General features: G+C 38.6%; 1 protein-coding gene across 2 annotated transcripts in view; it reads left to right on the top strand.

Annotated features, from left to right (window-relative positions):
- The window catches only part of Sec3 (exocyst complex component Sec3), a 193638-nt gene that overhangs the window by 92535 nt on the left and 73983 nt on the right, over nucleotides 1-27120 (top strand). For both annotated transcript variants that reach the window (XM_067144363.2, XM_067144364.2), the window contains 3 exons: nucleotides 499-741; nucleotides 11334-11580; nucleotides 20062-20324. In XM_067144363.2, coding sequence (XP_067000464.2) covers nucleotides 499-741; nucleotides 11334-11580; nucleotides 20062-20324 — 753 coding nt within the window. The remainder of the gene's footprint in view (nucleotides 1-498; nucleotides 742-11333; nucleotides 11581-20061; nucleotides 20325-27120) is intronic.

Genomic DNA, 27120 nt, shown 5'->3' with positions numbered 1-27120 from the left:
CCTGTTGGTATTCTTTTCTCTGTTTTAGTTTGTCCTATGTTCCTAGTCTTTTACAACCTGTATTCATGTTTCATTTTTCCTGAGTCTGTTTGTCTTTCTTTTTGTTCCACACTTCCCACATCAAGACTGAAGATCTTCCAAGAAGGCCTCCCTCCTGATGAAGCTAGGAAGCAGAAATAAACTCATCAGGGACTGAGATGGATGTAGGAGAACTTGGATAGGGAGAGCCAATCTGGTTGAAGACAGTGTATGAAAGATATGGAGATTGCCTTGTCCTTTTGTGTTTTCATATTTGTCTTAGTCTCCTTTTTCTATTTCTCCCTCTTCCCACACTGACCTGTCATTGTGTTCATCCTATTATGGGTTCCTTGTCTCTTTTCCATTACAAGTAACATAATATAGTAATCATCTGGAAAATAGTGATCTTTGTCTGTCTCTCTCTTTGCTAGCTTTTACCTGGAAAATACATGGTGAAGTGCTGATGAACTTATGTTGCAGTCTCAGTTGGACCTACCTCATGTGCATCAGACTGCACTAGTGGATGCTGATCTGACCAGTCCTCAAGGGCTACAAAATGCCATTGCTGCAGGGAAAGCTCTTCTGGCAGCAATGAATGCTGAGATTCATCCTGCTCTGGTACGACTTGCTGCTGTCCAGGAACAGAGAAAGCGCTTTGAGAAGTGGAAGATGAAGTTTTCTCAAACAATTTCACGTCACCTCAACAATCTTTTCATTCATCTTGTAAGTTAATCTATATATTAACACATTGTAGACCGGGTGCCCTTCACCCCATGCACAGCCCTGTTCCCGGCCACATCCTCCAAGCTGGAGTGCATGCATTCAAATAAACTGTCAGAACTTCACTAGCTTTTGAAGGACTACTGTGTTTTTTTCTGGTGGCCTTCCTGAATAGTTGTTGAAAAGCAGGTAGGTAAGTATTTGTTGAAATCTATTTTGGCTCATAGTTTTCGGAAATATGGGGTTTTCTATTAGGGGATCGGCTGGTCAGTAATCTTTCAGACATGATTTCTTCACCTGCCCTATCAATACACACAGAACAATATTTTTTAATTTCCCTGCTAATGACATTAGTCCACTTAAGTATTTTAGGGGATACGTTATGAGAATGTGTATTCTGCTCATAGTATAAGTTTGTCTGCTCAGCTACATACTGAAAATATTCCTTACCAAACACAAGTCCTGCTACTTGTACTATGTTTCTAGATTCATTATACCAGGAACACCTTCAAAATCCTTTAGCCTAGGTTCACTATTGTCCATAAACCAGTTGTCAGAAAACACTACATTGTTTACAGTATTTAGGATATTTACACCCATAACACAATTATCAGTCTCGTTCTGCGCTACGTGAGTTCCACAACTTGAAGATAAGGCTATATCCTCATCATCACTTGAAACATTTCCTTTAGAAGATATTTCATCATAGAACTCTAAATATTCAGCATCACTTGGATATTCGGAGCCTGTATCAGCACATAATTCGCGAATAATTTCATCCTTGTCTAAACACGTGCGATCCCTGGGCACTGCCATCTTGCATGGCTCTTCGAACTTTGTAAACATGTTGTCAGGAAATGCAAAGAAAATCTATGATATGAAGAATAATCAAAAGGAAATGAGACTATCGATTGTGTAAAACCATACATAACAGAGTTCTATCACCCGTGACCTCCAAATAGTTCTGGTATATCTCAAAAGATGGCACTAAACTTCAGTCTGCTGGGTCTTCTGCTAACATGAGATAACTTGGACCGGTCCGCAGCACTCGGCCAGGCAAACACGAGTTTTCTAGGGACCGGTCCGCATTGTGTTAAGAGTTAACTAAATGCAGCTTTGTCCAGTCCGTCTGTCCATTCTCCTGGATCAGCTTATTTTATTCTCTCTGGCATTACCTGCCAATGAATCATCAGATATTGATAGGTCTCCAAGTTCAGGGAACTTTGAATAATTCTAAAATCAAGTCATTAAAAGATCACTTCAGTAGTTTCAGGTGAAGACCTATCCTAGCCTGCAATACATTTTGTACTTAGCATGTTGCACTCATTTAAGGAGGAATATCATTGTGTAAAGACATTGGGGAAGCGAAACAATTAGAAATGGCGGTGACTATAGGCATACCTGCAATTTCAACCAAACTTGGTATGTGTATGACTTAATACTATCTGGAGAGAAATACTGTGGGAGAAAGACACACATAGTACCTCTAGGGGTGGAGTGGGGAAGGAATTACATCTAAAAATAAAAACGACCTCTACCAGTGTTGAATACATAGTTTTTGGGTTCGCTGGGATGAATAGTGACACACTGGATACATTTATGTCCAAGTTTGGCCACCTTCGCATGAGGAGTGAGAAGGTGAAAAGGAAAATGTCCAAAATGACGGAGATTATGTATGTGTGTACGTTCCACCATAGCGGTCAACCAAACTTGATACACATGACTTATTATCTGGAGCAAAATACTGTGCATACCGAGCTCAGTAGCTGGAGTCACTTAAGTGCGGCCAGTATCCATTATTCGGGAGAAAGTGGATTCGAACCCCACTGTCGGCAGCCTTGAAGGTGGTGTTCCACGGTTTCGTATGTTCACACCATGCAAATGCTAGATCTGTGAGTGGGTAGGGTCTGACACATCCCACTCTGATGAGTCTAGTGTCAGACCTAAGACGAAACGCTGGTTAATAGAGCAAACGCCTGAAAATCCTTACATCTGATCTGGATCTGTACATGTCACGGTCGCTTCCTTCCCACTCCTAACCCTTTCCTATCCCAATGTTGCCATAATACCTATCTGTGTCAGCATGACGTAAAACAAATTGTAACAAAAAAATCATAAATTGTCAGTTAGCATCACTAAAGAAATCTGCAAAAGAATGAAATGAAACGATCATCTGGCTTTTAGTGCTGGGAGTGCCCGAGGACATATTCGGCTCGCCAGGTGTTAGTGCTCTGTGCATCATGATGAGGATGAAATTATGATGAAGACTACACATACACTGAATCTCCATAACAGTGAAATTAACCAACGATAGTTAAACTTCACGATCTTGCCGGGAATCGAACCCGGGACTCCTGTTACTGAAGGCCAACACACTAACCATTAGCCATGGAGCACTTCACACATAATTAACAGGTAATTCAAATCATAAAAGTAAACGTTCAAAATAGTACCCGGGCAGTGCATGGAGCAATTTTATACCAATACATGTTATCTACTTGTAACAAATGCTGCAGAGCAGCATGGGTCTTCCAGCTGTGCACAATAGTACTGTATACTGGCTAACCCTGAAAGATTCTTTAAATTTATACTCATTACAAAAATAATTGGAGGTCTGGTTTTCTGTGTTTATCAGGATACATATAGAGCTTGTTAATGGTCATCCCATGTAATTACATTTTACTCGTGAACATGCATACTACCAAAAAAAAAAAAACCCTCTTCTTACAGTAACATTGTAATTGTGGTGAATTTTTTTTTCAAGTTTTACCTTCACTTGTTGATGAAAATAGGATCATAAAATTATTCCTCATTAAGAAATGAATAATAGAAGTTGTGGATATCATCCCAGGGAATGGAATACTGCAAGGTAACCCCAAACATTTCAGCCATGGTGCAACACTCACCAAATGCCATAGGGATTGCCAGAAGGAAGGATGGACAGGGTAAACAAACAAAATATGAGAACATGTACCAGACACAGAAATAAACTTACCCAGTAAGTTAAAAGTCCGTTGGAAGAGAGCTGAAAACCCACCCCATAAAAAAAAGAAAAGAAGAAGAAGAAGAAGAAGAGAAAAAAAAAGGAATGGTATCAATCAATCAATCACTACTGATCTGCATTTAGGGCAGTCGCCCAGGTGGCAGATTCCCTATCTGCTGTTTTCCTAGCCTTTTCTTAAATGATCGCAAAGAAATTAGAAAATTATTTAACATTTCCCTCGGTAAGTTATTCCAATCCCTAACTCCCCTTCCTATAAACGAATATTTGCCCCCAATTTGTCCTCTTGAATTCCAACTTTATCTTCATGTTGTGATCTTTCCTACTTTTAAAGACACCACTCAAATTTATTCGTCTAATGTCCTCCCACACCATCTCTCCTCTGACAGCTTGGAACATACCATTTAATCGAGCAGTTCGTCTCCTTTCTCCCAAATCTTCCCAGCCCAAACTTTGCAACATTTTTGTAACACTACTCTTTTGTCGGAAATCACCCAGAACAAATCGAGCTGCTTTTCTTTGGATTATTTCCGGTTTTTGAATCAAGTAATCCTGGTGAGGGTCCCATACACTGGAACCATACTCTTGTTGGGGTCTTACCAGAGACTTATATGCCCTCTTCTTTACATCCTTACTACAACCCCTAAATACCCTCATAACCATGTGCAGAGATCTGTACCCTTTATTAACAATCATATTTATGTGATTACCCCAATGAAGGTCTTTTCTTATATTAACACCTAGGTACTTACAGTGATCCCCAAAAGGAATTTTCACCCCATCAACACAGCATCGACATGCTTCTTGTATCACCGGGAAAATGCAGAGTTAACTAATGAATGATACACATGTACATTTTAAAATTAAAGTTGTAATTCATTTAGGAATGTGTATACTTACTTTGTGTGAATATAAGTAATAATTCAGTAAATTAAAGAAGGTGTATTCAACAAAACTAAGATTTGGTACCTAAAAATTATATGAAAAGATTTACTACAATAAAAAATTGGTGCACCAACATAATTTAGTATAATTTAAATTAACAGGAATAAAATTTGTTTTCAGAATATTATGGTGATTTCATAAATTTAAGTCTTTAAGAAAAACATTATCTTGGGTGAATCAACGTAAAAATTTATTGTAGTTCCCAGTCGAGGGGATAAACACACATGGAAAAATATAACATTAATTGTAGATTAAAGGAAGTGGTACCATAAAATAAGAGGTTGAGGACTACCCTGAAAATAAAATATCAACTCAAGAAAACCAACCAAGAAAGATCAATCACAGATCAGTAAAACAAACACAAAATATGAAATCAGAAGGATCAGTAAACATGCAAAATAATATCACATGGATGGAGGCCCCACTTCACTCTCTTGTTTTTGCTCAGAAGGGATCGAATTTGGCCCAGAGAGAAATATTGAGACCAGTTCATTACATGCTTCTTGTTTTGAATTGTGCAGAAATCGTTTTGTAAAAGGTACAGCATATTTTGTAACTTGAGACTTATTCAGGTCCATAAATTATTTCCTTGATGACAAATTTTCCATCTTCAGTCTCTGTAATTCTGCTTTCAGCCGATTGATTTCTTCTTTGGTATTGTTAGCTACCTTGAGAATCATGTCAGTACTCGTTGATTGGTGAAGTTTTGTAGAACCTAATGTAATAATTTCTGTGAACAAGTAGAAAATAATAGAGAGAAGGAAATACAGTAACAAGAATAACTTATTCATGATCATTTCAGTATTTTCCCATTCAGATCATCATAATCATCATCATCATCATCATCATCATCATCAATGTCCCACTCCAGTCGCCTGTGTGTGATTCATTCAGAATATCAGCATAGTAATTATTTTAATATCACTAATGGCACAAATGTTGTCACCTGATCTTTTTTTTTAGAGTCCTGTTGGTAGTTACGAGGAAGTAAATGTGCGGAACAAATTCTAGCTGCGTTAGGGTTGATTTTATTACCTCTTTGGCACAATAACGTCTCAATTTAGCCCTTAACTTACATAATTGTTTTTTTTGGAAAGCCGCAACAAATTAAATTCTCAGTTCTATAGGGCATACGTTTACACTCTGCAACAATGCAATTAGTCCTGCTTTTACGAATTTTACTATCTCCTTGCACTAAATAACAGCACGTATTCTAAACTTCATAATACCAATATAAATGGTCCGTTATTGGACATTATAAATTTTCCAAGTAACTCATTCCTGGTTGCCAGCGTTTCACCCCCGTGTGCTAGGCTGGGCTCATCTGTTGGTACCTAGCACACCTACCAAGACGCTGGCTAGTGCATACCGTGGAGGCCACTGCGTAGGCTAATTGTAGCCACCGGCAGTGCCAATGCACTATGAGAGACTTTGTCTCGTTACCAAAAATTGATGCCTGCTGGGCCATCAGATGATATAGATGTTGATTCCCATAGGCAATATGAAATATATGTTCCGAATGAGTAAATTTATAATACCAATATAAATGGTCCATTATTGGACATTAGCTAGCGTCTTGGTAGGTGTGCTAGGTACCAACTGATGAGCCCAGCCTAGCACACGGGGGCGAAACGCTGGCAACCAGGAATGAGTTAGCTGGAAAATTTATAATGTCCAATAACGGACCATTTACATTGGTATTATAAAGTTACTCATTCGGAACATATATTTCATATTGCCTATGGGAATCAACATCTATATCATCTGATGGCCAAGCAGGCATCAATTTTTGGTAACGAGACAAAGTCTCTCATAGTGCATTGGCACTGCCGGTGGCTACAATTAGCCTGCGCAGTGGCCTCCACGGTATGCACTAGCCAGCGTCTTGGTAGGTGTGCTAGGTACCAACTGATGAGCCCAACCTAGCACACGGGGGCGAAACGCTGGCAACCAGGAATGAGTTAGCTGGAAAATTTATAATGTCCAATAACGGACCATTTATATTGGTATTATAAATTTACTCATTCGGGACATATATTTCATATTGCCTATGCGAATCAACATCTATATCATCTGATGGCCCAGCAGGCATCAATTTTTGGTAACGAGACAGTCTCTCATAGTGCATTGGCACTGCCGGTGGCTACAATTAGCCTACACAGTGGCCTCCACGGTGTGCACTAGCCAGCGTCTTGGTAGGTGTGCTAGGTACCAACTGATGAGCCCTGCCTAGGACACGGGGGCAAAACGCTGGCAACCAGGAATGAGTTAGCTGGAAAATTTATAATGTCCAATAACGGACCATTTATATTGGTATTATAAATTTACTCATTCAGAACATATATTTCATATTGCCTATGGGAATCAACATGTATATCATTCTAAACTTCACTCGCACATTGTATTAATTCATGCAATAAACACGCAATAAACAATTAAACAGCTGACCAGAGACTGCTTACTAATGTTACCGCTTGGAACACGCTGTTGAACTGTCCTCACAGTGACGTAACAAGCTATGAGAGCGATTAGTGCGGGAAAGTGATTCTTTCACCCCCGATGCACATTCCAATTTGTAGCACAGTGGGGTAAGAATTGTTTCTGGTGTTGAAGACCAGGCCAGGCAATGCCCAGTACCCACTTACACTCAGTGGGGGATAGGTCTAGTAATCGTATTCACCAGGGGATTCGATGAACAGTTTGGTGTTTGCATTATGGAATTTTCCCCCATTTACAATACAGTTGCTTTTATTCTCTTGAGAATAACATTATTTTAGTAAAAGGGAACATGTTTCATCCCATTAGGACATCTTGAGCCATAATCATAAGACAGGGTGTACAAAATATAAAACAAGGATACAGTTATGGATGAAGATGTCCCATTGGAATGAAATATGCACTATTTTACTAAAATAATGTTATTTTGAAAAAATATAGCCAAGTGTATTGTTAAGGTAGAATTTTTACCTGAAAATATCTTAACGCTGTTAAGATGACAATATGTGCTTAAATATGAAATTTATCTCTTGTAGGTTTGGTAATTACTAGGGAGCGGATTTTTATGTACAGTAATTACATATTTTTTTGCGTAAGTTTTAATGCAAGTTACAAAGTTCATTATTCCTATTGTGCATCCCCAAGTGTAAAAACTGAATCTTATTTCTCATATAAACACATATTTTCACATTTTTTAAATGTAAATAGATATTTTAAGAAAATCTATAATAAGCACATAATTCGGCAATATTTGTTAATCAATAAAATTTAAAAAGCTTTTGTGTTATAAAATAATGCTCATATGTTCATTTTACGATTATGGTATTGTTTTTAACAGTGTATTTAACATCATGTATCTGAATGTTTTGGCTATTTATAGACTACCCTCCAGGAGTTCTAAAACTTGCTGGTCACTGGCTACATCATTACATTTAGGCAGCGATTTGATTTGCTGCACAAGATGTTTCCTTTGCATGATGTCATTCCAGCTTACTTTGAGTCAGCTCACTCGGGTTTTGTTTATAGCATATCAGCGAAAGGCAGCCATGGAGAGATAAGGTGGCGTAATACTATTACGGACCAACAACATGAAATTCATAACTCTTGACGACATGGGAGACTCGGAAGAATATTGCCCCACCATTAGGTAGTGGGATTTCATCACTCCTAAGAGTAAGGTTAGCTGTTCGGGTCAATATATCATTCCCGTGGTCGTGTGATTTTGTATGGATTTCTAAGAAATTTTTCTTTCAGTGTCCGCTGCTGTTCTTTTTATTGAAACAGTGATTCACCGTAAATGCATGTGTTGTAACCTGCAAAGTAATGCCAAATTAGAAGTTGAGTACAAGGTCGCGTCTTCAACAATATGTAGTGGAATTTAAAAGCATTTTCACTACCGATGGAAAAGTATTATTTTGCCAACCATGTGGTAAAACAGTAAGTGCAGATCAACGTTCTCAAGTAACCCAGCATTTGTTTGGAAATAAGCATACTGTGGCTGCTTCGCGTGTGCGTTTGCGACAATTACTAATAGCTGAACCAGCTACTTCAAATGCAAGCCCATCTAAATATTCCCAGTATTAGATGTGTGCAGAGCATTTGTTTGCGCCGACATTCTTCTTGGCAGAATAAATAATCCGGGACTGAGAAATTTCCTAACAAAGTATATTATGTCATTTTGAGCCTCCAGATGAATCCACATTAAGGAAAAATTATCTCTCAAACTTTATAGAGAATTCGGGCAGTATGTGATAGCGAAAAACTGTGGGTGAGTATTGACGAAACCACTGATTTAAGTGACAGAAAAGTAGGAAATGTTGTATTTGGTGTGTTGAAGAATGACAAAACTGCTTGTGAACATTCTTATTTGCTAACTTGCTGCAAACCATGTCACTGTAGTTAGGTTATTCAAGGAAGCCATGCACTTACTTTGGCCAAAAAGTATTAAATACGACCATGTATTGCTTTTCCTTACTGATAGTGCAGCTTACATGAAAAAGGCAGCCGAAGGCCTTTCTGTGAGCTTTCCGAAAATGATACACGTAACTTGCGTTGTTCATGCTCTACACAGGTTATGTGAAACTGTGTGGGCTCAGTATCCTCAAATGGATGAATTAGTGTCTAATGGCAAAAAAGTCTTCGTTGGAGCACCCTCAAGAATCGATCTGTTTAAAGAGAAACACCCAGATCTTAGCTTCCTTCTCTGCCTATTGTTACGCGGTGGGGTACCTGGCTTAGCGCTGTGGTATATTATGCAGAAAATGTTTGAAAGTTTTGCATCCGTTGTGAATGCACTAGATGAAAACGACACATTGTCAATTGAGATTCTTCAAGAGATACTGAAAGAAAGCTCTTTGAAAACTGATGTGGCATTTATATCTGCCAGTCTAAGCTTCTTGTGTAAAATTATAGACATACTTGAAAAATCCACCAACCTGTTGTTCAAAACAGTGAAGGAAGTGCACGCTGTTGAAAATAAATTATATTCACTTTCGACTAACAGGGACTGTTAAAGGTCAAATATCAAAATTTGTTCAAGAAAAACAGAGGATTTCCAACAATGTGCCAAATTTCTAATGTGTTAGAGGGTGCTCATGTTGGTGAAATTGATGGTGTTAGTGTTGGTGACATTCCTCTCTTTATCTATGCATGTCTTACTTCCTGTGATGTGGAGCGATCATTTTCGCAGTATAAGGTGTTCTTTAGAGATAATCAGCATGCATTTGTGATAGACAATTTGGAGATGACCTTTGTTGTTCACTGCAGTTCTGAGACTACTTCTAGCAACTAATATTCCAGCGTGTGATGAGTGAGTACAAACTGGTACCATTTTTTCAAAGATGATACGTTGCTTTTGCCATATTCAAACAAAACATTACCTTTAAAAAAATAACCATTCATAATATCTACTCTGGCATATCAAAAATTAATATACCATACTGCATGTTTCCATACACAGACACCAATTTGCCTTAAGGAGCATGTTTGGTAGCACCACATTCTAATACAAAACGTTATACTTATTTACTTCTTGAGCGCGAGTAGTTATGTGATGTTTAAAGGAAAATAATTTTAATTTATCACATATTTTAAAGTTTTTCAGAACATAAAATATAAATATTTTTCACATTTTTAGCACATAAAAATCTGCTCTGTACTGATTAGATTGAGTTGCACATGTGGTTATGGATGGATGGCAGCAGAATAGTTTGAATGATTAAACATTATTTTGTCCATTTCTTTGTTCCAACTAGTTTCTGTTTATTATACCTGTATTGTTGCTGTTTTGCAATTTAAGACATTTTTGTACCTGGGAACTTTTCTTTTTCTGTTAGCTCATTTTGCTTTCGAGTTTAATGTTGTTATTAGGCTATTTTCTTGAATGATAAGTAAATGTTTGACGACCTAACTTATGTATAGTATACAATCGCATGGATGTTATGTAATCAATTGCTTTTTCTGATTATCACTCTGTAGTTAGTTTTAGAAGCCTCCATGGCTCAGACGGCAGCACGTCGGCCTCTCACCGCTGTATACCGTGGTTCAAATCCCGGTCCCTCCATGTGAGATTTGTGCTGGACAAAGCGGAGGCGGGACAGGTTTTTCTCCGGGTACTCCGGTTTTCCCTGTCATCTTTCATTCCAGCAACACTCTCCATTCTCATTTCATAGCATCTATCATTCATTAATAAATCACTTTGGGAATGGCGACCCCATTGTATAATAGCCTATATCTGCTTCATTCATTACATCTCTGACCCGGTCAATGACTGGAAAACAGGTTGTAGGTTTCATTTTCAGTTAGTTTTAGAGGTGGCACAATATAGTGGAAGCACATTATATTCTACTCACCAAAATGATTTTGTAGTTGAATGGAATTAACTATTTCGTTCAATCACTTATGAAAATAATATTTTACAGAATGGTGTTTACTGGTTTATTTACTGTGTTTTTTATGCATAAGTGAGGAACTCGTTCCCTTGTGGAAAAAAATTTCTTACTTTACAAGTCAGGGATATTTTTGAATTAGCAGGAGAAATCATTCCCTCATCTAAATCATTAATCCAAATCTTGCATTTGTGTGCTACTTTCTCTTGATATCTGGCCTGTTAACTAAAGTAATTCTAATGCTTTCTGTAATTCTTATTTTCAAGGGTAATGATGCTGGAGAGACACTGAGTTTCCATGCCACTGACCTGATCCTGCCAAGACACCATTCAATTCATCGTGAATTGAGTGTCTATACAGAACTGATGCATTGGTGTAAAGCCATGGATCGTAAGGCATATGTAGCATTAGCTAAAGTATACACCAACTCACTTAGCAAACTTTATGAACGTGACATAAAGCAGTTCTTTGAAGAGGCAAAACAGCAGATCTCAGGTTCAAGGGAGAAGAAAGGTAAGTATCACTCTGTATTATTTGAGCAGGACCTAACTCTTTCACTGTCTTAGTCAGACTGCCTTGCTTTCTCCACAGTGTTCTAAAATCTCATGCACATAAACAAGAAATACAAATATACCAGCAAATAGAAAATTAATTTTCTTAATGACTATAATAGTCGTTCAAACAAATTACAGTAATTCAAAGAACTCTAGTTCTGTAAAATTGTCAGGAATATCTGTTTTCAAATGTACTTGCCCAGTAAATTGTAGTTTATCAGGAAGAAGAATAAGATTTACAAATTTGATGGAATTTACGGTAATATGAAGGCCCATCACCACCACCTGTTGCCGGTAAAACAATATTGAGTATACCACTGTCATCTTTATCACGTCCGGCTTGCACCCTTTACCAGATCGGAGTCATGAGCACTCTACACTCAGGGCCTTAACCGGTTCTTCTTACTACAAGATGACAGGTAAAGTTAAATGCCTCAGCTAGCTATGGTGCCCGAATAGTGATTAAACAGGTTTATTTACATTCCCGAATTGATTGACGATGAAAAATAATGGTAACGGATTATTTTGAGAATCATATTGGGCGATTGAAAAGTCAAATTGAGAATTTGGCTCATCAGACCAGTCAAATTGGTTTCGTATAGTATCTAATTTAAAGTTCACTGTTGTTCCATTAATATCCCACATAATTGCATATAATTTGGTATTTGTTTCAAGATTGTTTAGGCCTATAATATTGGTATAACTAACACAATATCAAAATGAATTATCAGAGATGGTTGAGAATGTCTACATTACATGAAGAATAACTGAGAGATTCTGGATAGGAATACATTTATTCAAATAAAAGTACCTAAATAAGTTTAGACGAAACCAAGGATTGACATGAAATCTAAATATATAAGAATTAAAACGTTGAGATTGCAATTGATTGTCAATTCAAACCTATCTCAATGTAATACAGAGAACACTGTTACATGCCATCTACTGAATTTCAGTTATCATATTCATTTATACGAACACTGTATGTATGTGCAGTCTTTAGCCCTAAGGCTGGTTGGATCCTCAACAGCTCTGCCATCAGCTGTCATAGATGCCTAGGCATCACTGAAGAGGCGTACTAGGGAAATGAGGAGTGAGGTAGTTTCCCGTTGCTTTCCTTACCGAGCCAGAAGTTGCTATTACATATCAGACTGCCAAGCCCACTGAAATGCATGCACCAACCAACCCTACGAGCAACGTTTTCACACCATTCATAGCAGGGACTGGCTGCGCAAGGAATGGCATTACTAGCATCGCTTATACCTCAGTCACTTTCATATTGTCAAAGCCAAGGATAAGACAGAGACAGATCAGTGAAAGTAACAAAATTGCTCCAGCCCATACCAGAAGACATAGTGCACTGTAAACACTAGGTCCTGCCAGCAAAGGCATGTACAAACACTAGTTCACAATAACCATTAATACTATTCTTTTCAGTTACCATTGATGCAATATATTATTTTTTCAGATATTAATAAATCTAAATATGAAAACCTGGTTCTTAATAATAATTACTCAAATTCAATATTATTCCATTACATATATAGAGATTATTAATTTATATGTATAAAATTTCTGGTAGTTGACATTTGCCTTCAGTACAAGATTCTATCAATAATGTTCTTTCGCGATTGAAACTCAAAATTAAATAAAATCTGAATCAACCTATTCTAAAATAAACTGTCCTGAAGGTGCTCGTATGGATCCAAGATCAGACACATAATAATCTCCTCACATTCCTTTGAGGATCTACCCTATCGATAAAATATGACATGAAGGATGGGATGGTATGATACAATAATAATATAACAAGGTCATATTTAAGAAATAAAATCAATAAATTACATAATATCTAATCTACAGATCAAACTATTTTCAATCCATAAACTGAAACTATTAAATTATATTTAAATACCATGTTGGGTATCCTCGTAGCTATGTGTGCGATAATTAATCATTAATGACGACGCTGCACATATTCCATCTCAATATCAATCAATATATGCAAAATAAAACGAAGCGGATCATTCATATGAAAATCAAAACCTTGCTAGTAAATAACTCTACAATATAACTAACGATAGTTCGTGAGTAGTAATCACAACCTTTAAGAAATCAATGTTCTTATAAACATGCATAAGACTATGTAGTGAACACGCTTATCACCTCGAGCACGCACAATATGAACGAAATATCTGCATTTTATGACAGCCTACATTATCAAATCTCGTCAAATCTTATACGAATTCGAATGACTTCGCTTGCACAGCATATCTCATACTTAATATATATTAGTCACATTTAAACACACCACACGCCTCAAATGCATTTCATAAAATAATTCAGTATGAACCTGACAATCATTATCACTTGTATTTACATCGCCGTCCAGTGATTCACTCACATATGAAGAGCCCACTGCAAAAATGATGGATCTCATTTGGATGCACTTTCCCAGAAAATGTAAATATAAAAACAAAGACTCATAATTCCAAGCATAGGTATTTTAATGGTTAACTACTTAACCCATCTCCTTCATAAACTAATACTGAGTACATAAGCAGGGTACACAACGAATCCATTAAAAATGAACCTTACCTAGAGTGATACTTTTAGAATAAGTGCAGAATGAAAAGCACAAAAACGCTGATTGTCACATCTCACTAAAGAAGTAAATATGTCCATTCGTCACTCTTATCACATTTTCCCAAGTAATTTAATGGTGTTAAATTCGTTGTCAAGTTTACAATAAATTAATTAACTTTTATAAGACTACGTTCTGTTCTTGGACAATGATGATGAAAAAATCGCATGGTATAAAGTCTTTTTGAACTCAGTTATGTGGAAGTGAGATGAAGAAATCTCTGCATTTTGGACCACAGAATTGAGCTAAATGTTACAGGTCTCTGTATTTCTCCCGATAAATTGGTCGCTGTTCTTTATAAAGGAGACCTGGAAGGAGAAATTCACCTGCTGCAAATTCTTGGTTCCTTGTGGGATTGACAGACCGTACGACACTTGATTCCCAGGCACCGTTGAAGGTAGATCTGTGCTGTACTAGGCCAGCTTCAAACAGTATCTGCCTGATAGGTCGTGAGGGAATGGGACATTTCTATTTTAACATAAGCTGCAAAAATAAGTCCAGTTTCACAGGAGTACCTGGTCTACATCGATAACTTGAAAGGCGATGGTTTCACTCGGGCAGATTGAAACACGTGAATCCAGTCTTCTGGTAATTCTGCGTATGATTTTGTGTTTATTAGGGCCATGTTACGATCACATTTGAGGTAAGAATGTCCCTGTATTGGGAATGTGGCTTTGATGTTTCCAGTCTTTTTGCAACTGATAGTACATAATGTAAAAACCTGAACACTGTATACTGTAGTTCATATTCTGCCCCCCGCATGAGCCACAAAAAATGTCCAGGTTTTTAACCTTAGTATAAAGTTTTGTAAAAATGAAGTTCTGGAGCATTGACACAACCTCATCAGAACCCTTCCCTCCTACAGTCTCAGGGTATCAGTAGAAAAACGATTCAGATGTTGATAAAACATGGATGTTGAAGGAATACAATGACAGCTGTCTCTTGTAATAAACGTCATTAGTTGACATATTGGGCATGTGTAGGTTTTTCTGAAAATCCATTGTGATTGACTCATAATATTCATTTTTCATGCTTGATTTTCTCACATCTCTTTTCCTTGCATATAATGTGTCAGCTGTTAGTTTGTGAACATTCTGATCTATTTCAAGCTTTCGTAGTTGTGACTGCAAATCAGCCTTTTCATCAGGTTTCAAAGAACTCGCCAATAACTATTCTTCTATTGCCTTTTTATCGGCCAGATATTTTTTGCAAGTGCTACAGGTATCACTACGAGAGTTCCCAAATGATATATTAAATTTCTCGTTAAATATCTTCCTATGAGATTCGTAAGATACTTCAGGTCAATTTTTGTCTTTGTACATTTCATACATCTTATGTATGTTCAAATCTTCTGGAAGATAAATTTTGTTAGTTTTATCCTTGCTATAGTGACTAGGCCTTCCCTTGAAAGATGCTATATGATCTTCTACAACTTGTACAACATGTGCAGATTTCTTATTGTGTTCGTGTATATATTTACCCATGCTTATCCTTTGGTGCCTGACTGTGACATTTGAATTACTGCTGCAATGTTTGCAATCTCCTACCAGTTATACCATGTATTGCAATAAATGCCTTTGCACAGACGGGAACATCAACAACAGCAGATGTATCACTATTTACAGGAGCTGCTCTTACCTTTTATTAATACGACAAATCATGAAATTTCGCATCATTTTCGTCTTTCTTGGACCTGCAATTCTTAACTGGCTGAAATGTTATTAGTCCAAAAAGATAGGCATTTTGTTCATCATAGGACGCCATTTCATCAAACTTTTTAATTATACATTTTCTTTCCACTTCAGACACGGTTTAAATGCACTCAAGTCTTTTACATTCTGTCAGGCCCAGATTCATGTGAACATAACTTCATCTTCTTCATAACATCAGTCATTCTGCCATGCTTTAAACTCTTCTTTATGTTGTTTTCACTCTGTCTCATACACTACATGAGAATCAGTTTCAGGATTATCATCATAGTAATATTATATTTTGCACTCAACAAAATAATAAACAATACAGAGGAAATGTCCACTATGCAGAAGAATGCATCACAAACCAACTGACTTGATTATCAATAACAACACCGGAAAAGACACAATGAATCATGGGAAAAAAAGACTACCATCATTCTTGCATTGTATACTAATGACATCCAGCATTCTTGCAGTATATACCAAATTTTCTTTTCCTCATATCTCATGAACTATCCACGATTTTAATTTCGCCTTTTAACCACATATTCTACGCCATATAAAGAATATAATGGCACCCTCAGCTCATTTTCGATGAAAAAGCGACATCCATCATTTTTGCAGTGGACTCTTCAAATTACTTCGACGTAGACCAACTAATATAAATGCACATGTTTAATATTAACCACAATTCAACACCAAATACACGACTTACCTGCATAGTATATATGTGACACTATATAGTATGTGACACTTTACATAATTATATCATTACAAGCCAAGCCTAGAGTAAAATAAAGGCATTAATTCAATAATCCAGTTCTTAGCACTCGCATATAACAACTCACATCATAAGGCACATCATCATTTCCTCGTATATTGCTAGCACTTCTTAAAGAATATCGATATAAATGATTGTCAATTCACTGCACATCACACGTATTTACGTTGCACTGTTCACCAAGAAATAATAATCACCATCATCAATGTCCCACTCCAGTCGCCTGGGTGTGGTTAGCAAGCGTCCTCCACTCCTTTCTGTCCTTCCGCTTTTCCTGCTCCATTGCTTCCGCCACATCCAATCCAGCTTCTCTAATGTCCTTCCAAATCTGATCCATCCACCTTCTTCTCGATCTTCCAACTGGTCTCTTTCCCTTAACATCTCTTTCCAATTCCCTTCTTGCTACCCCGTTACATGTCTGAACCATCTCATTCTTGCTTTCTGTATGTTCTGTACTAATGGTTCTATATTTAGCTCTTCTCTGATTTTAATATTTTGAATTCTGTATCTTCTTGTCTTTTTAACCAATGTTCTTAAAAATTTCATTTCTACTGCTTGGATCTTACTATCTTGTCTCTTATTAGTTTCCAGCGTTTCTAGTCCGTATGTTACAATACTAGCCATTATTAAGACCGTCGAGGTTGGAACATTTCAATAAATAATCCCGCACACACTTGTTAAAATATAAGTGAACATTAATATTACAGAACCATCTCTGTATACAGTACAGTACACCACACCACACGTGGGCTTTCCTATTCCATAACAGTTTGTTCATTTACCTTCTATCATGTTTATATTACCTTATGATCGCTAACAAAATCCTAAGTTTACCGAGCTTGATAGCTGCAGTCGCTTTAAGTGTGGTCAGTATCCACTGTTCGGGAGTAGGTTAGAACCCCACTGTCGGCAACCCAGAAGATGGCTTTCCATGGTTTCCCATTTTCACACCAGGCAAATGCTAAGGCTGTATCTTAATTAAGGCCACGGCCACTTCCCACTCCTAGCCCATTGCTGTCCTATCATCGCCATAAGACCTATCTGTGTCGGTGTGATGTAAAACAACTTGTAAAAAAATATCCTAACTTTGTGAACTACAGTAAAACCTCGTTAATTCGAAGTCGTTGGGACGCAAAAAACGGACTTCGAATTACGTGATTTTGAATTAACCGCCAACACGTACTTCGGAAATGCCAACCCTTGCGGCGTCACAATATATTCTAAGACCCGTTACTGCATGCAATTAACCTTACTTCACAGTTTAAAGCTCTCAAATGCCATGGAAGAGACTATTTCCAAAATGTATCCAACAAGGTGCATTTACTGTATTCAAATAATGCACTTGGATAACTCACTGGCAAACATAACCTCACGCAATGAAATCAAAAGAAAGAAAACACGATTCAAAGACGAGGAGAAATCTATCCTGGCTCCCCTGTGCAAGTGCTTTTTTCATTGGATTACTGTACTGTATGCATTTTAGATGCCTTGTGCTTACACGGAAAGTACCTGATGCCCTTAAAACATCGCGGCTTATTGAACTTTCCTAAGACGAGGGGAGAAAGTCTCTCGCTTCTGTCCACATAACAACAGTATAGTGACTATATTTGTACGATTTCCCGCCATGGCACTTCTAAGACCCATTAATGCATGCAATCACCTTGATGCTCAGTTTAAACTTTTCAAAGGCCGTGAAAAACACTTTTTCAGAAATGTATCCAACAAGGTGCATTTACATTATTCAAAAACAATGGCAAACATAACCTCACGCAATGAAAGGAAGAAAAACACGATTCAAAGACGAAAAATTATGCTGGCTCCCCTGTGCAAATGCTTTATCTCTTGGATTACTGTACTGTTTGCATTTTTAGATACCTTGTACTGGCAAGGAAAGTGCCAGACGCCCTTAAAACATCATGGCTTTTCGAACTTTCCTATGACGGGGGAAGGAAGTCTCTTGCTTCCGTGTGCACTGCATAGCAACACAGTACATTTCCCGGCTGGCAATTCTCTCCTTTAAAACCATAAATCCGTTTGGCCTCAGCATTTAAAAAATAAAACAAACAATGCAGTTTAATTGGCATTGACAATATCGGTGCGTACGAATTGATTAGGCCTATAGGCTATAAGCCACGTTTTTTCGCCAACTGTCGGCATCACCAGTGTTAGTGGATTCTACCTCTCCGCACACTGCCTGCTACGCGATATTGTGTTGTTCCTTAAAACGCCGAATAAAAAATAATTACGATTCTGCTCGAACATAGCAGATATGAAGCACACTGTAGACCTCTTTACTGCTTAGTAAACTTTTATTGAAGATTTTTCTTTCCTATTGTGGTTGTTTATTTGTGGCCAAACTGGCTATACCTGTCATAAGCCCAGTATAAAGAGTTAGTGATAGAGGAGTAACACTTCTTTAAAAAATCCTTGTAATGGCCACTTGTCAGGGTTACAGAGGAGTCCTTAACGGCAGCTTTAGTGGATGATATAGATGTTGATTCCCATAGGGAATCTGAAATATTTGTCCTGAATGAGCAAATTTATAATACCAATATAAATGGTCCGTTATTGGTCATTATAAATTTTCCAGCTAGCTCATTCTTGGTTGCCAGCGTTTCGCCCTCGTGTGCTAGGGTGGGCTCATCAGTTGGTACCTAGCACACCTACCAATACGCTGGCTAGTGCATACCGTGGAGGCCACTGCGTAGGCTAACTGGAGCCACCGGCAGTGCCAATGCACCAAGAGACTTTGTCTCATCACTAAAAATTTTTGATGCCTGCTTGGCCATCAGATGATATAGCATTGGCACTGCCGGTGGCTCCAGTTAGCCTACGCAGTGGCCTCCACGGTATGCACTAGCCAGCGTATTGGTAGGTGTGCTAGGTACCAACTGATGAGTCCACCCTAGCACACGAGGGCGAAACGCTGGCAACCAAGAATGAGCTAGCTGGAAAATTTATAATGTCCAATAACGGACCATTTATATTGGTATTAGCTTTAGTGGAGACGGAGATTTTCGGAACGGTGCATTTGGCAGATAAGGCATTCTAGTACTCAATCTGCTGCCTTGTAGATGAAGAAGGGGCCTACTAAAGCCTAACAGAGATAAACAGATAAATCTTAAGATTGTGTTAGGCATAGCAGGTCAGCAAAAGAGGGAAACAAAGGATTAATTTCAACAATTTCATTCCCACACCCGACCTTCTTGAATGGAGAGATGATGATGATGATGATGATGATGATGATGACAGGTGTTTGTTTCTTTTCTTTTTATTAACTTATATATCAAGAAATGTTCTTGATATTTTTTCTCTTCTCAGGGAAAGGAAGTGGATCTAATCAGGACATTACTGGTAAACTTAAGCAACAGGCACAGAACTTTGGCCCAAGTAAATCTCCACCACCTTCAGGTCTCTTGGGTGTTGAACGAGAACAGTGGGGCGTGGAAGTAGATGTAGCTGAGCGACGGCGTTTTGATGAGGTTCTTGAACGAGTGCTGGCTGAGTTGGAGCCTGTTTGTCTAGCTGAACAGAACTTTTGTGTGAGCTTCTTTCAGCTGGATGTTCTCAGCCCAACCACCAAGGTAGGCCTATATATATCATTTATATAGAATCACAATTGGTTATGTCAAACATACTTCCAGTCTCAGCATTAATAATTGGGATATTGTGTGGATGAAAGACCAGTTAGTTAAGTAAAATGTTAATTAAAACTTGAGTATAATAGTTATAGTGGTTAAATAACAGAAATGTACTTCAATGACAGTTGAAAACAGAATACTGGCAATAAATCTGGTTCAATAAGAAAAAATAAGAAGGAAGAGATAGTGTGTAAGTGAAATTAATATTATTTCATTAATTATTCAATGAATTAATGATTTAATCGTTGTATTTGTTTCACATCCTACTAATTTTATTTTTATAGTTTTTGGAGATGTTGAGGTGTCAGTATTTTGTCCCACAGGAGTTCTTTTCCTTGCCAGTAAATCTACATACATACGGCTGCTGTATTTGAGCGCCTTCAAATACGACTGGACTGAGCCAGGATCAAACCTCCCAAGTTGTGTTCAGAAGGCCAGCGCTCTACTGCCTGAGCTACTCGGCTTAGCTTTGTTGGTGTGTTGTTATGGACACATATATAAAGATTAAATAAACTATATTTTTAGCTGATGAAAGTTAAATAGATTGAAACATGTTCTAATATATATAATTATATCTTAACTATTGAAAGGGGGAAAATATATGCTGTTTCATTTAAAGGAATAACAATTTTATTATTATAAGGTCAATATGGAACCATTATGATACTCATCAGTTCCAATTTGACTGATTAACTGTTGCTGACTCCATTCTTTGTATAGGCCCATGGAAGATTCTTGTAGTTTCCACTTCAGATCATTCTGGGCAACTGATCCATTGATAATCAACATCCACCTGCTTCTAAGGAACTTCCTTACTATGAACTTTCACTTGCAGTATTGTTTTGCTCACTGGCTTTGTCACTTTTCATCAGCACTGTAGCCTTGTCTGCTCTCCTGCACTCTCGGCCTTCGTTGTCACAGTATATTCCAATATCAAGATCATCCTGCTATCGTATGTGACAGCCCGTGCTACTTGCAACTGTCTGACTGAAGGTAAAGCGGCCATTACCAAACTTGACACCCACGGGGGGGGGGAGTCATCGGCTTTGGGCGAAGGAGTCCCCCTCCTTTGGAGGCCAGATGAAGCCTTCAAGGAGGAAATGACACACAAATTCACCAGAAAAGAAAACATGAAGGAAAACATGGTCAACGGTTTAGATGGCAGAAGAGTACCCCAGAATCAATGGCAGATCAAACCGAAGAACTTGCTCCTGTCAGCATTGTCTGCATTTCAGTGAAGTGGTTGCAAAATTTGTCTGTACTTGTGAGGAACGACCTAAAGTTACGCCTGGCGGGAGAACTGTGATAAATGGGTGACCAGTTAAAGTCATGAAGGTGGGCATATGTCACATGCAAAATCACATGCAAGACCAGTTTGTTTTCATGTGACATATCTGCCTGATCTGTATACACTGCTGTTCAAAACTTAATCCTCTACTGCCCAATGTGACTTTGAAGTCACACATCATTCTGTACACATTTTCTACTGTTAGAATGCAATTGAGCCACTACTTCCCAGTGTAACTTTCAAGTTACAGTATGGCTGTGTGATTTTCAACTGTTTATAGTTTAATAGTTATATGCATAAGCCACCAGGAAGCGCCAAATGTATGGTTGGGAGCATTTCCCAGGCACATGGCGGATAGCTAGTTTTACAATTACCGTATTTCACGGCATAATCGGCGCCACCGCGTAATCGTCGCATCCTTTATTTTCAATACAAAAATCGGACTTTAAACCTTTAATTACATAATCGTCGCACGTCCAAATTTTGTTCACTAATCTGGTTAAAAGGTAAATGGAACTGCAACGTAAGTTGCACATGAATGCGCAATTTAAATACATGTATGGTTTATGGGCAATTTGGCAACACAGTCACGTTTGCGACATGTTGCACAAGGTATAAATAAATAATACCGGTATATGTACGACGCATGGCTTACCGGTAGACTATCGGCAGTTTGACAACGTGGTCGCGAGACAGTGTACTATTTATTAACCACCTACATATTATGAGTTCCCATTTGAAATACGTAAGGCTGTAAGTTATCGCTTATCGGCAACGTCGCCAGGAAATACCGGCTAGGTAGGTTGAATGGACCTCGAACCAGCCCTCAGATACAGGTAAAATTCCCTGACCCGGCCGTGAATTGAACCCGAGGCCTCCGTGTAAGAGGCAAGCACGCTACCCCTACACCATGGGGCCGGCTCCTGTGTTATTGCGCACGAAGTGAAATCCAAGACGATAACGCAGATTTCCACGGAATTATTCAGCCGAATTATTTACGATGTCTCAGTTGTCATCGCTAGACTCTTATCTTACTAATACGTCATAAGTGTCCGGGCATGGGATGAAAACTTTTATCCAAGCAGTCAAGATAATTATTATCCAATGCTATTAAAGTTTTATTTTATAAACTCGTCAGTAATGTAATGTAAAATCATCAATAACTGGGAAGAAATATTAACCTAATTACCGTATGTTTAAAAGAAATTGAAAAAAATGAATGTTTGTTACTGACGTCTCGGAATACAGTCAACTATACAGTAGATCTACACCGCGCTAGCTAGAGCTCCGGTTTGCGAGCTTTGCGCAAGCGCAGTAGTGTATCGCAACCAACGAGCTAAACTGATAAATTGTTGCATGCTTCCTTGCTTTCTAACAGTATTGGCTGCTCTGGAATGGACAGATCACAGATGCATTTATTTGTTTCAGATTTACGTGATTACTGTAGACATGTGTGCGTGAGAATTTAAGTTTTTAATTTGTGTTTTGGGTGTTTGCAGAAATAATTTGTTTTAATGGTAAACAATTATGGAAAGTCATTTATATCGCAAAACAATAACGTGTGAAGCATTTATAAGCGATTATGGGTAAATATAGAAACTATTCTGCGGGCTTCAAGCTAAGCGTAATTGCCTTCGCTGAACAGCACGGGAACAGAGCTGCAGAAAGAAAATTTTCTGTGAGTGAAAAGTTGGTGCGTGACTGGCGGAAAGTAAAAAACAAGCTAAAAAGCACAAACCCTTCTAGACGCGCGTTTAGAGGTCCTAAAACAGGGAAGTTTCCTATAATTGACGAAGAAGTGTTTAGGTACGTCAGTGAAATACGTAACAATGGCTGCAGTGTATCATATGAAATGTTACAAATTAAGGGACAGGAGGTAGCGCGCAAACACAACATACCGGTAACTCAGTTTAAGGCGACTCGTGGGTGGATTAAGTGGTTCATGCGACGACACAATCTGTCAGTGCGAAGGAGAACGACACTAAGCCAAAAGTTGCCTGCTGATTACACGGACAAGATTGTAAATTTTCACCGATTTGTCATACATTTGCGCAAGGAAACTTCGTACTTGCTTTCTCAAATCGGTAATGCCGATCAGACTCCAATCTTTTCTGATATGCCTTGCAACAGCACTATTGCGCTAAAAGGATCACGGAGTGTATTAATGAAAACCAGCGGTAGTGAGAAGTTGCGATGCACGGCAATGCTAGCCATTACAGCTGACGGGAGAAAGTTGCCGCCTTACATCATTTTCAAGAGGAAAACGATGCCTAAGAATATACAGTTTCCCCGTGGAATTCATGTACGAGTGCAACCGAAGGGTTGGATGGACGTAGAACTCATGCTGGATTGGGTTAAAACTGTGTGGAATAGAAGACCTGGTACACTACTAAAACAACCAGCTCTGCTTGTTTTAGGTAGTTTCCGAGGTCACCTCGTGAACGAAGTGAAGCAAATTCTCACTACATATAAGACACGGCAGATAGTCATTCCTGGTGGCCTAACATCTGCTTTGCAGCCACTAGACGTATGTGTTAATAAACCCTTTAAAGACCGCTTACGTTGATTTTACGACGAGTGGATGATGAGCGGCGATCAGCAATTGACGCCCGTCGGAAATATCAGGCGTCCACCCTTGGACTTGTTATGCTCGTGGGATCTTATACCACCTGAACTAGTCTCCAAGAGCTTCAAAAGGACTGGGATTTCGAATGCACTAGACGGTTCCGAAGATGACGCAGTGTGGCAGGGAGACGAAGAATCTGATACTGGTATTAACAGAGGCGAGGATGGCGCATCAGATAGCGAAACCTGCGATAGCGACACCGAAGATTTGGAATAAATTGTGTACCGGTAAGTCCGCATTTCACAACAAAGCAATCATTTTTTGCAAGTGTAATATTTTAACTTTAATACTCAAATTAATGACAAATTAACTTAATACGTTCATTTTTATTTTCAGGTTGGAAAAACGTTCGCCGAATTGTTGCGAAAAATTATGAATTTTGTTTTGGACTATTTTAATTATTTTGATGTATAAACGCGAGTATTACGTGCATCTTAAATTTGTATCAAATACAATTTAGTTATAGATACATTTTTTGAGTAATACAAATACTGGTATTAAATATTCATCGTATAATGGTCGCACCCTACAATTTTTTTCGAAAATTTTGGTATAAAAAGTGCGACGATTATGCCGTGAAATACGGTATGTTTTGTGTTATTACTAACAAATTATATGCATAAAAAATATAGAAACCAAAGGTAAGCATCTTGAATATTTTATGAGACTGTTATTTTATAAATTAGTCAGTTTTCACATATCAGAACATTACTGCCCAGTGTGACCTGGAAGTCTCAAACCTAATTTTTGAAAATAAAAAAATGAAAATTCAATAAAAACTGCATTTATGTGTAGTTTACAACATATTTACTTAGTATATGGCAGAGAAATTTTTTTAAAACACAACAAAATAATTTGGGCAGTAGAGGGTTAAGGACGTGAGTAACTTTCGCATGTTGTCACTGCCAAGTAACATAGCTCATTGACACTTGAACCATACATAAGAAGAACTGCTACAGTGTGGTGTGGTATGGTAGGAAACTGAAAGGAATATGCTACGAGACAAATCAAAATGATACTTTTATACGGAGACAGTAAATTACACGTAAGTCGTTGCGACTCATGATGGTCCCCTGGACATCACAAAAGAAGGGACATGGTTCTTAAAAGGGTGTGTGATCACTACGGACAGCGATGCATGCTCTGCAATGTGTTACCATGCTGGACACAAGATTGGTAAGGAGTTCTTGTAGTAGTGTGTTCCATTCATCAACCAGCATGGTTGACAACTGCTGGTCGTTGATGCATGTGGACGTGCTGCAATACATCTGCCCAACATGTCCCACACGTGCTCAATGGGATTTAAATCGGGGGAATGGGCAGGCCAGTCAATTTGAAAAATATCTTCTTGTTCGAAGAGTTCCTCCACCTGCGCTGTTGAATGCGGTCGTGCATTGTCATCCATAAAAATTAAGTCAAGGCCGAATGCACCCCTGAAAAGATGCACATGGGGAAGGAGAACCCTGTCACAATAATGTTGACCAGCGAGTTGGCCAAGCGGTTAGGAGTGCGCGGCTGTGAGCTTGCATCCGGGAGGTAGTGGGTTCGAATCCCACTGTCGGCAGCCCTGAAAATGGTTTTCCATGGTTTCCCATTTTCACACCTGGTAAATGCTGGGGCTGTACCTTAATTAAGGCCACGGCCGCTTCCTTCCCACTCTTAGGCCTTTCCTATCCCATCATCGCCATAAGACCTATCTGTGTTGGTGCGACGTAAAGCCACTGGCAAAGAAAAAAAAAATACATTGACTGGTGAGTTTACCTTGTTCAAGGATTTGGAGGTCAGTACACACATGCAACATTATGCCTCCCCACACCATAACACTTGGACCACCAAACTGATCATGTTCGACAATGTTCTTGGGTGCATTACGTGTTCCCACCTCTCGCCAGAATCACTACTCGGACTGAATCTACTCTCATCTGAGGAGAACACGCTACCCAACTCCTCGTCGGTTCAGATGTGATGCTCTTGGCACCATCGCAAATGGTACTGCTGATTTGCAGGTGTCAACAGAACACAAAGTAATGGTCGTCAGGCAAACAGACCACCCCCATGCAGTCGCATGCCACTGTAGAGTGTGAGAATGGGTGCTTTACAGTCCTGTTAAATGTGGTTGCAATTGCACCCGCTGTTTGACGTGCGTCTCTTCTTGCCTGTTGCACAATGTAACGGTCATCTGCTGCTGTAGTTGACCATGGTCGATCCACTTCTCTCCTTCGGGCAGCAGTGCCTGTGGTTCGGAATGCTCTCCATGCACATGAAACAATGCTGTGAGTGATACCAAATTCCTGGGCCACACTTGATACACTTCGTTCTTCCACTTTCCCGATGATTCTTCCCCGTGTGAAGTCGTCCATTTGTTATCTCCGGCCATGTTGTAATGAATAACACCACCACAGCTCACCATAACAGCTTGCGGATTTACTGACACTGTCTTGTTCCGTTCCTTCAACCACCTCCTTTTGTGGGGCCAGACCCATTTGGTGCAGATTTCTATGCACATCTGGGGGACCTGTGGCAACATTTTGCTGCACTTCCATTCATTTCTACCAAGGAGTTGATATGTTATGTTGCTTTATCTATCTTGTCCTTAAGTTTTGCACAGCAGTGTCATTTATATGGAATTTACATCTTGAGAATGAGAGACCCAGGTGAGTGGTATGAGCAACATGACGTTGATTGATTTAACTTTTGGAGACTATCCTCGGTCATGTCATCTCCTTCTATGAATTCAACGCGAAATTCCTAAGAATCCATGCAGATTCGGAAGTTTTCATTTCCTTATGTCACAATAATAATCTAAATCCTGTAAAGAAGTGTTG

The sequence above is a fragment of the Anabrus simplex genome, chromosome 3 (assembly GCF_040414725.1).
Source record: "Anabrus simplex isolate iqAnaSimp1 chromosome 3, ASM4041472v1, whole genome shotgun sequence".
In the NCBI taxonomy this organism is placed as follows: domain Eukaryota; kingdom Metazoa; phylum Arthropoda; class Insecta; order Orthoptera; family Tettigoniidae; genus Anabrus; species Anabrus simplex.
This window is presented reverse-complemented; position numbering and strand designations above follow the sequence as displayed.